This window comes from Trichoderma virens (assembly GCF_000170995.1).
Source record: "Trichoderma virens Gv29-8 chromosome Unknown TRIVIscaffold_70, whole genome shotgun sequence".
Taxonomy (NCBI): Eukaryota; Fungi; Ascomycota; class Sordariomycetes; order Hypocreales; family Hypocreaceae; genus Trichoderma; species Trichoderma virens.
The window spans coordinates 221,095-231,428 of NW_014013679.1; the positions used below are offsets into that span (position 1 = coordinate 221,095).

The 10,334-nt window shown below is 33.6% G+C and overlaps 3 protein-coding genes across 3 annotated transcripts; 1 reads left to right on the forward strand and 2 right to left on the reverse strand.

The window, feature by feature from the left end:
* Window positions 1-392: 392 nt before the first annotated feature.
* TRIVIDRAFT_70482 (uncharacterized protein) lies at window positions 393-1,434 on the forward strand (the record flags this gene model as incomplete). Its single annotated transcript, XM_014100266.1, has 2 exons — window positions 393-760; window positions 1,023-1,434. The coding sequence occupies 2 exons, from the start codon at window positions 393-395 to the stop codon at window positions 1,432-1,434; spliced, it is 780 nt and encodes a 259-aa protein (XP_013955741.1).
* Window positions 1,435-1,883: 449 nt separating this feature from the next.
* TRIVIDRAFT_52268 (uncharacterized protein) lies at window positions 1,884-2,603 on the reverse strand (the record flags this gene model as incomplete). The annotated part of the gene is made up of 1 exon (XM_014100267.1): window positions 1,884-2,603. A coding segment is annotated over one exon (720 nt), but the record flags the coding sequence as incomplete, so codon positions are not given.
* A 1,973-nt stretch (window positions 2,604-4,576) lies between these two features.
* On the reverse strand, window positions 4,577-4,841 carry TRIVIDRAFT_222994 (uncharacterized protein; the record flags this gene model as incomplete). The annotated part of the gene is made up of 2 exons (XM_014100268.1): window positions 4,577-4,775; window positions 4,804-4,841. The coding sequence occupies 2 exons, from the start codon at window positions 4,839-4,841 to the stop codon at window positions 4,577-4,579; spliced, it is 237 nt and encodes a 78-aa protein (XP_013955743.1).
* Window positions 4,842-10,334: the final 5,493 nt, after the last annotated feature.

The following is a 10,334-nucleotide window of genomic DNA, read 5'->3' on the forward strand; positions in this document are numbered from 1 at the left end:
AACTCATGCGATGCTGGACAACTAAAATGGGATGCAAGGCCATAACTCCCTTCTTTCCAGCATAAAATGGATGCACTACCCAATCACACCTACCTGGTATACATGCAGATATCAATCTTTGTCGGGCCTTTATTAATCGGCACCGTTGGTATACTGGCAGTACATCAATAGCAGTGACAGTTGTGAAACGCCAGACGAGTCTGTCTGAGTTTATAGTTTGGGCAGACAGAGTGTTGTGAATGAGAAATAATGTCTAAAGGCCAAAAACACAATATGCACATTTATAAATATCGTACATCCCCTTATTTCTCTTCCCTTCATTAACTCCTCTCCATTTTATGCCGCTCCACTGGCATAATTTTGTCCATTTGTGGATATTCAGTATTCTAGAGATGCCGTCAACATATCCGAGGCTGATCAAGAACCTGATACGCTATACTACACAATCATCAGCAACATGGATGCGATATTTCATTTTTTTCACCAAGCTTCCAACCGAAATCAGGATTCAAATCCGGAAGCTTGCCCTTCTACCAATAGCTCGCCATCGCCCGGGTGCTCACTTTTTCGGCGTTACCAACAAAGCTGCGGACAGCGAAACCGTCGACAAGCTCTATGCTCGCTGCAACAAAGATGACTGCTTAATTACTGATGACTACAATTACGGATATGGTCTTGTTCCGCCAAGTTGCATCCCTGACAACGAGAATTATTTTTGGCAGCAGAATAATACTTCTGCTTATCTCTGGGATTTTGGAATGTGGGGTGCATGCCACGAATTTAGAGAGATGCTGAGCAGCAAGACCAGACGAAACGCTGGGACGAAATAACCCAGAAATTTGAAGTTGGTCGCTTTCACCACGATTTCCTTCCAGATGTCATTACGTCGGCCTTTCACTGCCATTTTAATGAACACTGGCGCTTTTTGCCCACCCGAGTCGGGATCTTGTGTGTCTGCGGCCGTTCAATCCGGACTCTATCCCTCAGAAACTTCCTCTTATTGAAAACTTGTGCATGGTTAGCTGGTCAGACGCTGGACTGGGGGGGTTTAGACAAATAACAATTGAATATGAGCCTGTCTGGAATGATGTGACCAAGGATACGGATCCATTTGCTCTCTTTGGCTCAAAAGGCCCCAAGGGATTCTTCATACGCCCTCTGCTTTACATGGCGAATAACCGCAGTTCATCGGCAAGAGACTGGAAGTTTCCCTTTTGGCTCATAGATTACAGCTTGAAACGAAAGCCGGAGACAAAAATTGGCAAAAATGTCAAGAGGATCTATGACATGGATCGCGTCTTCACAGAAGTTACCGACGAAACACGCCAGTACTATGAGACAGATAATGATTCAGCACTCGACTTCATTCACAACCTTGCCAGCCTATTTGGAAAAGAAGACGGATTGGGTGCTGATCCTTTAGATGAAGCATAGACTTACCTATAAGGATCGCTTCCATCACACGGCCAAATATAGTGGTGTGGCTTTTGCGATGGACCCTATGACGCAGAGGATAGCGTCAAGGTTCCAGCTTGTGAGAGGATTCACTAGTTTAGATTTAAACTATTCTTGTAGCAATAGCCACAAGATACTCTAAATAAAAATTTAGATAAACACTAATGCGCCCAGTTGACAACACAAGGCTCAATATGACCCATCAGACTATACGATTTAGCAAAGGTTAATAGGGAGCAGTATTACACTCTCATAATTATTAAAATTTAACCGTTTTTTCTTATTATCCTTGGAGAAGGATATTGTCTTCATTGATCAACTCCCTATTACATCAATCATCCAGCCATGGTAAGTAACGCAAACTCCCCGTCTAATAACCTGCCGTACCTTGTATATCGGATCTATAACTCCTTGCGTCGTTATTTTATTTAGCCTCCTCTGGAACGCACGTGAAACACGCCCTTGGGTGTTTGATGCGTAACTTCGTCAAGGTTGCTCCGCCCCAAGCCCGAGGCCGTATACCAAACGTGTGTAAGCACGTCAAACTCGTATTCTGGCCGATGGGTGATGCCCTCGCCTGTTAATAAAGACAGCCATTTAGAATCGCTAGGATCCATTCCTGTACCAAGGTCTCGAAAACAAGTATACTTCACATCAAGGTAACACCCATTTAACTGTATATAAGACTCCGTATCTGAGTGGCATATTGTGCAGGATGTTATATGAGTATAGGGGCCTTGGGAGTTGCTCCATTTCTGCATTGAATGGGATGCACAACGTGACGGTTTGCTCATGACCCATGCCTCTACCTCGAGCAAACCATCATTGTCCCAGAATTCTGGCGTATAGACACTCAGGCTCTGATGCGGACAGCCTATATAATGTTCTGGTGAGTATTCTCCGTCTTTGTAAAAGGCAGTGCGTATGTTTTGTTTCTGTAAGAAGGTTCCATTGTCAAGGTATATCTCGCTGGACCATTGATATAGTGTGTCCTCATCGGAGCAAGCGCCTCCTGCAATAGATAGCTCTGGGATAAAAGTTCTCTCATTTTTTGAACCGAGCTGGCGGCGGATGCAATTGAGGTTGTCGAATGATAGATGATATTGCATGGAGTAATGGATAGGTTTTAGTGTGAAGGCTGGGTTAACCGATGTCCATCTGGATATGTTGCCGGAGGTGCTTGATTGCCCAAGGGGAATTGGATTAGGTATCTGTATTGAATTGTGCTCGCTACAGCAGCCTTGCCGAGGAATGCAGGTACAAACAGTGCCAGATTGCGAAGAAGAATGGGTGGCAGCCTCTTGAGAAGCTGCATTCTCTCTATTTGGTGAGGGCAAGCTTGTTGAGTTTGATGTGTCTCCGTATTGGCGGGTCCTTGGAGAATAAAGAGTAGTATTCTCGTAAAAGCTCTGATGAGGCTCGCGGGCGGTCGATCCATCAGAATTTTCAGACAAATTAGTAGAGCTTGTAGGGATTGTATATATTGTATCATATAATGGAGGGTTCGTTCGGATAGAATCATCGTCATTATAATTTAAAAGGTCTCTATGGTGGAAGTCCCTCTGGACCGGTAAAGGTGAGACTGGTTGAGTAGGTTGGTTTGAAGAACTAGGAGCATTGCTCCTACTGCGGCTCCTGAGAAAGTTGAGCCATGTATTAGTAACCATGTTGATTGATTTGAGAAGCTGTAAATTGCTTGCAATAAAAAAAAAGAATAAGTTGAGTAAGAGAGAGAGCGTGGGAGGACCGCACCTGAAATATTCCAAACGATTCAACGAGCAGATATCTTGGATAATTAAATAGACGTCGTCATAATCGTGCTAGTGGGAGTATATCGACAGACGGACCGACTAATAGGATCCACCGCAGAGTCTCAGTATAAGAAAGTGGCTTTATTATACATTGTAGGTGGACCTGTATAGGAGACGGAGCGTTTGGACTTATATAGGTAGCTGGGCATTATCGATCAAGGCAAGTAATAAGTGGTGTGAGGAGACAGAAAACTGGAGACGATATTCAGGAGTTGCACTTCCGTTGGGTGACCGGCGAGCTTATTGAACGGGGTCAGAAGCTCTAAACGTGTTAGTTGGGCATATTGCTGTATTGGCTACTCCGTAAATGTCTCTGTCATACCATCTACTATGTCGAATCACATCAGCCCTCAAGGTCTTGAAGAGCGTTGATCCATTTGATCAACTACGCGTGCCCTGGGCCGGAAAGGGTCGGGATACGGACTAAATACCCCTACCAATTGGACACCAGGTTAGGTACATATACAACTTCCTATGGATTTAAGACCAATTCGCTAGCCTTCCTTTATAGCGTTATATAGCTTCAATAAGCCATTTCCACATTCCTTGTATTCAGTCAAATTTGCCTTCCGGGACGAGCAACCTCGCCAAGATCTTCTAGTATGACATAGTACCTAGGCAGGTAGTTACAAAGTCGGGGGCAGGGCCTCTTATATATGTGCACAATCTGTGAAATCTATGGAGACAGATCGGGCAATGGCAACCCTGTAGTTGATAAAAATACCAGCCGATTGCTGTGTAACGCTGACTGGTCCTCTATGAGCGGCGCCGCAGTCATTTCCATTCTAGTCAGGGCAGAGTACCGCCACAATTCAGGTCCTCCTGCTTAGACTTCTGAAATTAGTACTAGCCAACACTTGTCGAATTGCATCCATTATTCCCTCCGTAGTGAGCGCCGTCTACTGATTTAATCAATCTTCTCTTTGCCACGGCTTGTTTCGGTTCAGACCCTTAGACAGAGAATGCATCTCAATGCTACGTAATTTCATGCCTTTCAAAGTCACGCTGATGCGTCTAGTCGGCCAGCGACATGCATTTCTCACGAGGCTAGCGCCTAAACTGCAGCCAAAGGCAGCCAACCCCTCTCCAGCGCTCAGTTCTAACAATCGACTATAAGGTACTTTTGTCTTTTATATATAAGTCCCAACTATTCCTTCAGATCATTTCATAAGTAATTACCCATCTACTCAACGGCTTAGGCACCACGCCCAAAGCTCCAGCACAGCAATCCAAATGCCGTCTGGCCGACACTGACTATATCCCAGAAAAAGCTCACACCCAACAGCTCTTCAGTGGGATGGATCTGTCCCCTACAAGTTGAACAAGTCGCGGCCATAAAGATGCGGGATAAAAATCTCATACCTCTCGAGCAGTCCCCCGCCGACCACAACGTTTACATGCTCGGCAGCATCAATGGTCATAATCGCCGGTCTCCCCCTAACCGGCAATTCTCCAGCGGCTACCGTCGTCACACAGATGAGGATAACATTTCGGAATCTCAGATATAGCCTGCTGGTCGGCATTAGTGGTGGCGTACCCGTGGAAACTGACAGTGTAATAATCCGGCTGGGACATGTTGTAGATAGCAAACCAACTGGCGAACACTCCGAAGTAATACAGTATGATCATGGCAAGGCAAGGCCATTTTGAGCACAGCAGTTCTCTAATGCCTCCACCAGCCGTACTACTCAACGCTGCTCGATCCTTAGCTGTATAATGGGATATGATGGAATATGACCCCATTTGGAAAGACGCACTAAGAGCTAATAAGGAACTCCCACATTTGCGACGGTTCAAGTTCCCAGGTATCGCAAACGATTATCACTATCAAGCAGGTTATAGTCACCAGCAAATGGGATTGTCTTGCGAGCAAGGAGGATACAGTCCGGAGCAGCGAACCAAACGACTAGTAGATAAAGGCGACGAGCGTTTTGTTATTGTGCATCGAGGCACAATAGCAACTGGGGAGCTGGTGATTAAGGATGCGAAGTAGAGGGGGATAGCTTACCGCAGAAATATGGACTCCTATGCTTTGAGATAGAGGCAGCAGGAGCTCTTGCTGATTTTCTTTGAATGGCTATTTAAGGCATTTCCAACTATTGCGACACACATAAGAGCGACACCTGGTGCGGCTTTGTAGCAGCAGCCGCCGCCTCTTATGCTTAACATTTATTCTTCTATATGGCCATCGAGTTGCCTATCGAGCCGGGACAGTCGTAAGTGCAACCTTGTGGTGGAGATAATGGCGGGATCTATAGCTTACGTTTTGAAAATACCTAATAGCCAATGCAAACCGGCCGCTTTTAATTTCCTTTTTTATTAAACTGGGATTAATTGAGTCTAAAGGTTTATTGCAAGAGAAGAGGAGCTTACACAAATGCAAGAAGCTCTCCAGGGCACAGTTCAGCGCCGTTGTGTTATTGTTTAAGAGAATTCTTTCCGCACTAGTTCTATTGGCCTAGGGAATAAAATAATATTATAACAGTTTAACATTCGCAGATATCTACCGGAGACGAACCAAAGTACCGTTATCATAACTACACAAGTATCTTTAAGGAAATAAGGGAGTTACATTCGGGTTAGTAAGTTTAAATATCATAATGATAGTCTGGAGATTCAGCCTTAACTTTAGTTGGGAGAGTATAAGATAAAGTAAGTTATCCCGGGCGTCGACGGAATAGGAGATTAAGACAGTTGTAAAATAGACGGGGCAGCTGTTGATCTTGCGCAGCAACTTAACGGGCTTCTTCTGGGCACTGATGCATCGCTGGGGTCTTACTTAGAGCCAGTGTCTATGATATACAGTGAATATCTCTAGCTTTACAGAAAGACTTCAATGAATTTATAAAAGAATAACCTAGAACTGCCATCCTACGATAAAGGATTCTGCACAATGTGTAATATGTCATATACGCATATTAAGGAACAAAACTAATACAGCCCTGTCGCTCCGCCAATGGGCGTAAATAAAGAATAAAAGGCCTGTGATATAAGCTACTGCAGGACGGTAAACTATATAGACCGACTGCTGTTAAGGTTGAATAAAACATAGTTTTACTTTTTACAATAAAATGATATTATGAATCAGATACGTACTTGTGTAAACCAATCGGTTTAATGCACCTAATTTAGTGCAGTGTGCAGGATCAGTTCGATACAGCGTGTATTTATATATCCATTCGTAGATTATCTATGTTCTTAATTAAGATTTTTGCAATAAGATAGCTTGCGCAGCGATTGACTGCGTAGTGTAAAGGAGTCGGCGCTTAGGCTAAAGCTATAGCAGGAGCTTTTATTCCTCCAGTGGGGTTACCACTAGCCAAATGCACTACGAACCAAAAAAGGATACGAATTGAACTTGCTGACCAAGAAAGTTCAAGCAGCTATATAAGGCCTATAAAGCTTAGAGGGAGTGGGCAAAGCCCAATTTGTAACAGTAGGGTCTTATATTCTAAGTGAAAATTAATCTAAGATTTAGTTTAAGTAATAACTGTTGACTGCAGGGTGACCCCTATTTAATTTACTTTATTAAATCTCATAGATTATATATATATAAAAGGTCCTGCCCTTAACTTTATATTTATATAACTAAGACCTTTAATAAATATAATAAATACTTAATCTTTTTTTTAATAAGTTATAAGCTTAGATTATAACTAATAATAATAATCTTTATATTAACTAAAATTACTATTTTAAATTAATAATATTAATAAACTACTTTTATTAACGCTAAATAAAAAACTAAGATTTAACTTTTAATTAACTAACTTTTAAAATAATTATTAATTTAATAATTAAAATAATTATAATTATTAACTTTAAAATAATTTTAATTATTTTAATAAATAATTTTTATTACTTTTATTTTATAAAATTAATTAACTATTATAAATTAATAAAATAAAAAAATAAAAAATAAATATAATTTATAATTAAAACTATTATAATTAATAATAATATTTAAATTTATTTAAAAAAAATTATTTTTTTATATTTATTAAAGTAATTAATAAAACCTTAATAAAAACTTTATAATTTAACTATAAAAAAAACTACTATAATAAACCTATTACTTTTAATTTAATACCTTCGTTAAAATAATTAACTATAAAAACACTATTATAAACTTTTAATTATAATTAAAATATCTAAAGCTTAAAAATTAAAAGTCCCTTTAATACCCCTAGTCTTAATAAATTAAATTAAACTATTAATTAGCTATAAATCCTATCTTTTTAATTTAACTTTAATTTAATATTTAATTATTATTTAATTATTAAACTTAAATATATTAATAATAATAAACTTAAGTATTTTTAAACTTATTATTAATATAGCTATTATTAAAAATTTTAACTTATTAAATAGTAAAATTATTTAAAAAAAAAAAATTATAAATATAATTAAAATCTAAAGCTTTAAAAACTTTATAAAAAAAAATAAAAATATATTAAAAAAAAATTTAATAAATTAAATAATAATTTTAAAAATAAAAAAAAACTTTAAAAAATATATAAAAATTAAATTATTATATTTATATATAATAAACTTAATTATTTTATTTATAAATATATAAAATAAAAAAAGACTTTATTTATTATTTTAAATACTTTAAAAATTAAATTTAAACTTTATAAAAGTATTACTTTTTAAAAACTTAATTAAAAATATAATAGCTTAATATTTAAAAACTATATAAACATTAATAACTATATAAAAAAACTTAAAATAACCTAAACTAAATTTAAATAATTTAATAAATATTATAAAATTAATAAAATATATTTTATTAATAAATTTTTTATAAAACTTAAAGAAATATAATAGGATTATATAGGTGCAGCTACCCTATATATAACCCCAGGGTTTTATTTAGCCTTCCCTACCTTTTTACTTATAAATCTTAAAAAAAAAAAATTAAGTTTTAGTTTTATAATACTAAAATATTTACCTTATTACTGTTTACTTAATTTACCTTATATTTTATAATAATTTTAAAACTTTTTTAAAAATTACTTAAACAGTAATAATAATAATTATTTACTTAAGTATTGCTAAACCTATACTGTAGAAGGGGTATATTATAAGCAATTCTATTAAAGGGGTTTCCCTTTTATAACCTTTACTTTTATAAAACCTTAACTTTACTTATATTTAATAAAATAAAACTATTATTAAAAAGACTATTATATAACTTAAGACCCTATAGGTATTATAAAAGCAATAGCGTAAGCTAATAGCTATAGTTTTTAAAAATATAAATATATTTAACTATTTTAAGTACTATTAGTAATATATTAATAAATTTTCCTTTAATAATAAAGGAGAAGTTTACATTAAGAATATTTAGTAAATAATTATTAATATAAACCTTTATATAAAAAATAAATAGCTAAATAACCTTTACTATATATTTAATAATATTTTTAAGAAATTTTAAAAAAATATTATAAAGATTTTTTTAAGCTTAAATAATATAAATAGCAGTGTTTATATAATTTAAAAGTAATATTTAAATAAATAAAGAGAGAAATAATAACACTAATATAATAATAACTAGGAATATTTTAAAAAATAAAATAATTACTTTTTTAAAAAAACAGTTTATTAAAATTTAATAATTTTTAGTTTACTTAAGGTAGTAAAATAATAAAAATATTAATTTCCCTAAAAGTTTTATATTTACTTAGATTTATTAAAGAAATACTTCCCTTACGCTTTAAAAAAATAATAAGCCCTTTTTTTTTATAAAAAACTCCTTTTTACTTTAAAAAATAAAATTAAAAAGTAAAATAATAAGGTTTTTAAAATATAAAAGAAAATAATTTCTTTTACTACCTATTATTAAAAAAGCTTTTTCTAATTAATATAAAAATAAAAGTTTAAAAAAAGTTATTTTTAACCTAAAAGCAAAAGTTAAAGGTTAAGGCAAAACCTTTTTAAAAAAAAAGCAAATCCCAATAATATTCTAATATCCCTAAATATAAAGCTAAAGTCTAAAAAATAAATATTATAATATTTTATTTATTAAAATACTAAATATTAAGTAAATAAATACTTTAACTAAAAGCTAGGAAAAGAACATTAATTAAAGTAAACATTTTTATAATAACTAAAGATATATTTATTTTTTAAGTTATAAAATAAATATAGATTTTTATTACTATATATAAGTAAAGCCCTTTTAATTCTTACGTAAACTTTAACTTTTATAAAAAGATTAATATTATTAGTAAAACTTTTATATAATAATAAAAATTTAAATAAATACTATTAACTAACCTAGGCCTAGCAGTTATAAATATAAATAATATTTTAATATTTTATTATTATACTTAAAAAATCCCTTTTATAACTATAGACTTTTAAAAAACTACCCGTTAATTTACTTAAATATATTTAAAAATTAATTATAACCTATAACCCTAAAAAACCCCTATTCTCTTTAATATACTTATTATTAAAGATCTTAGGATTTTTATTTACTTAAATAAAAAATAATAATTCACTTACTCCGCTTATATAATTAAAATAGTTATAACGCCCTAATTTAAATATATATATAAGTAAAAAGCCTATGTTTTTATAATTATTATATTAATAAATGGATTTTTTCTACTAAACGAAGATAATAAGCCTCTACTAAAAAAAACTGCTAATTTCCTACTAAAGCTTTAAAAATACATTAATATATTTAACATTTTAAACTCTAGTATTTTACTACCCTATTATAAAATAAATTATTTTATTAATTTATTTCTAAATATTAAGCCTCTTTATAAAGTAATTTATCCCTTATCTTTAAAGAAATTAAAAAAACTATAAAAATATATTAAAGATAATTTAAAAAATAAAAAGATTAAACCCTTTAAAAGCCCTGCAGGCGCCTTAATTTTCTTTATCCTTAAGAAAAATAAAAAATTAAAGCTTTACGTTAATTATTAAAGATTTGATTAAGTAATAGAAAAAAATTACTACCTTTTTCCTTTAATATTAAAGATTTTTAATTATATTAATAAAGCTAAATACTTTATTAAAATTAATATTAAAAATATTTATTACTAT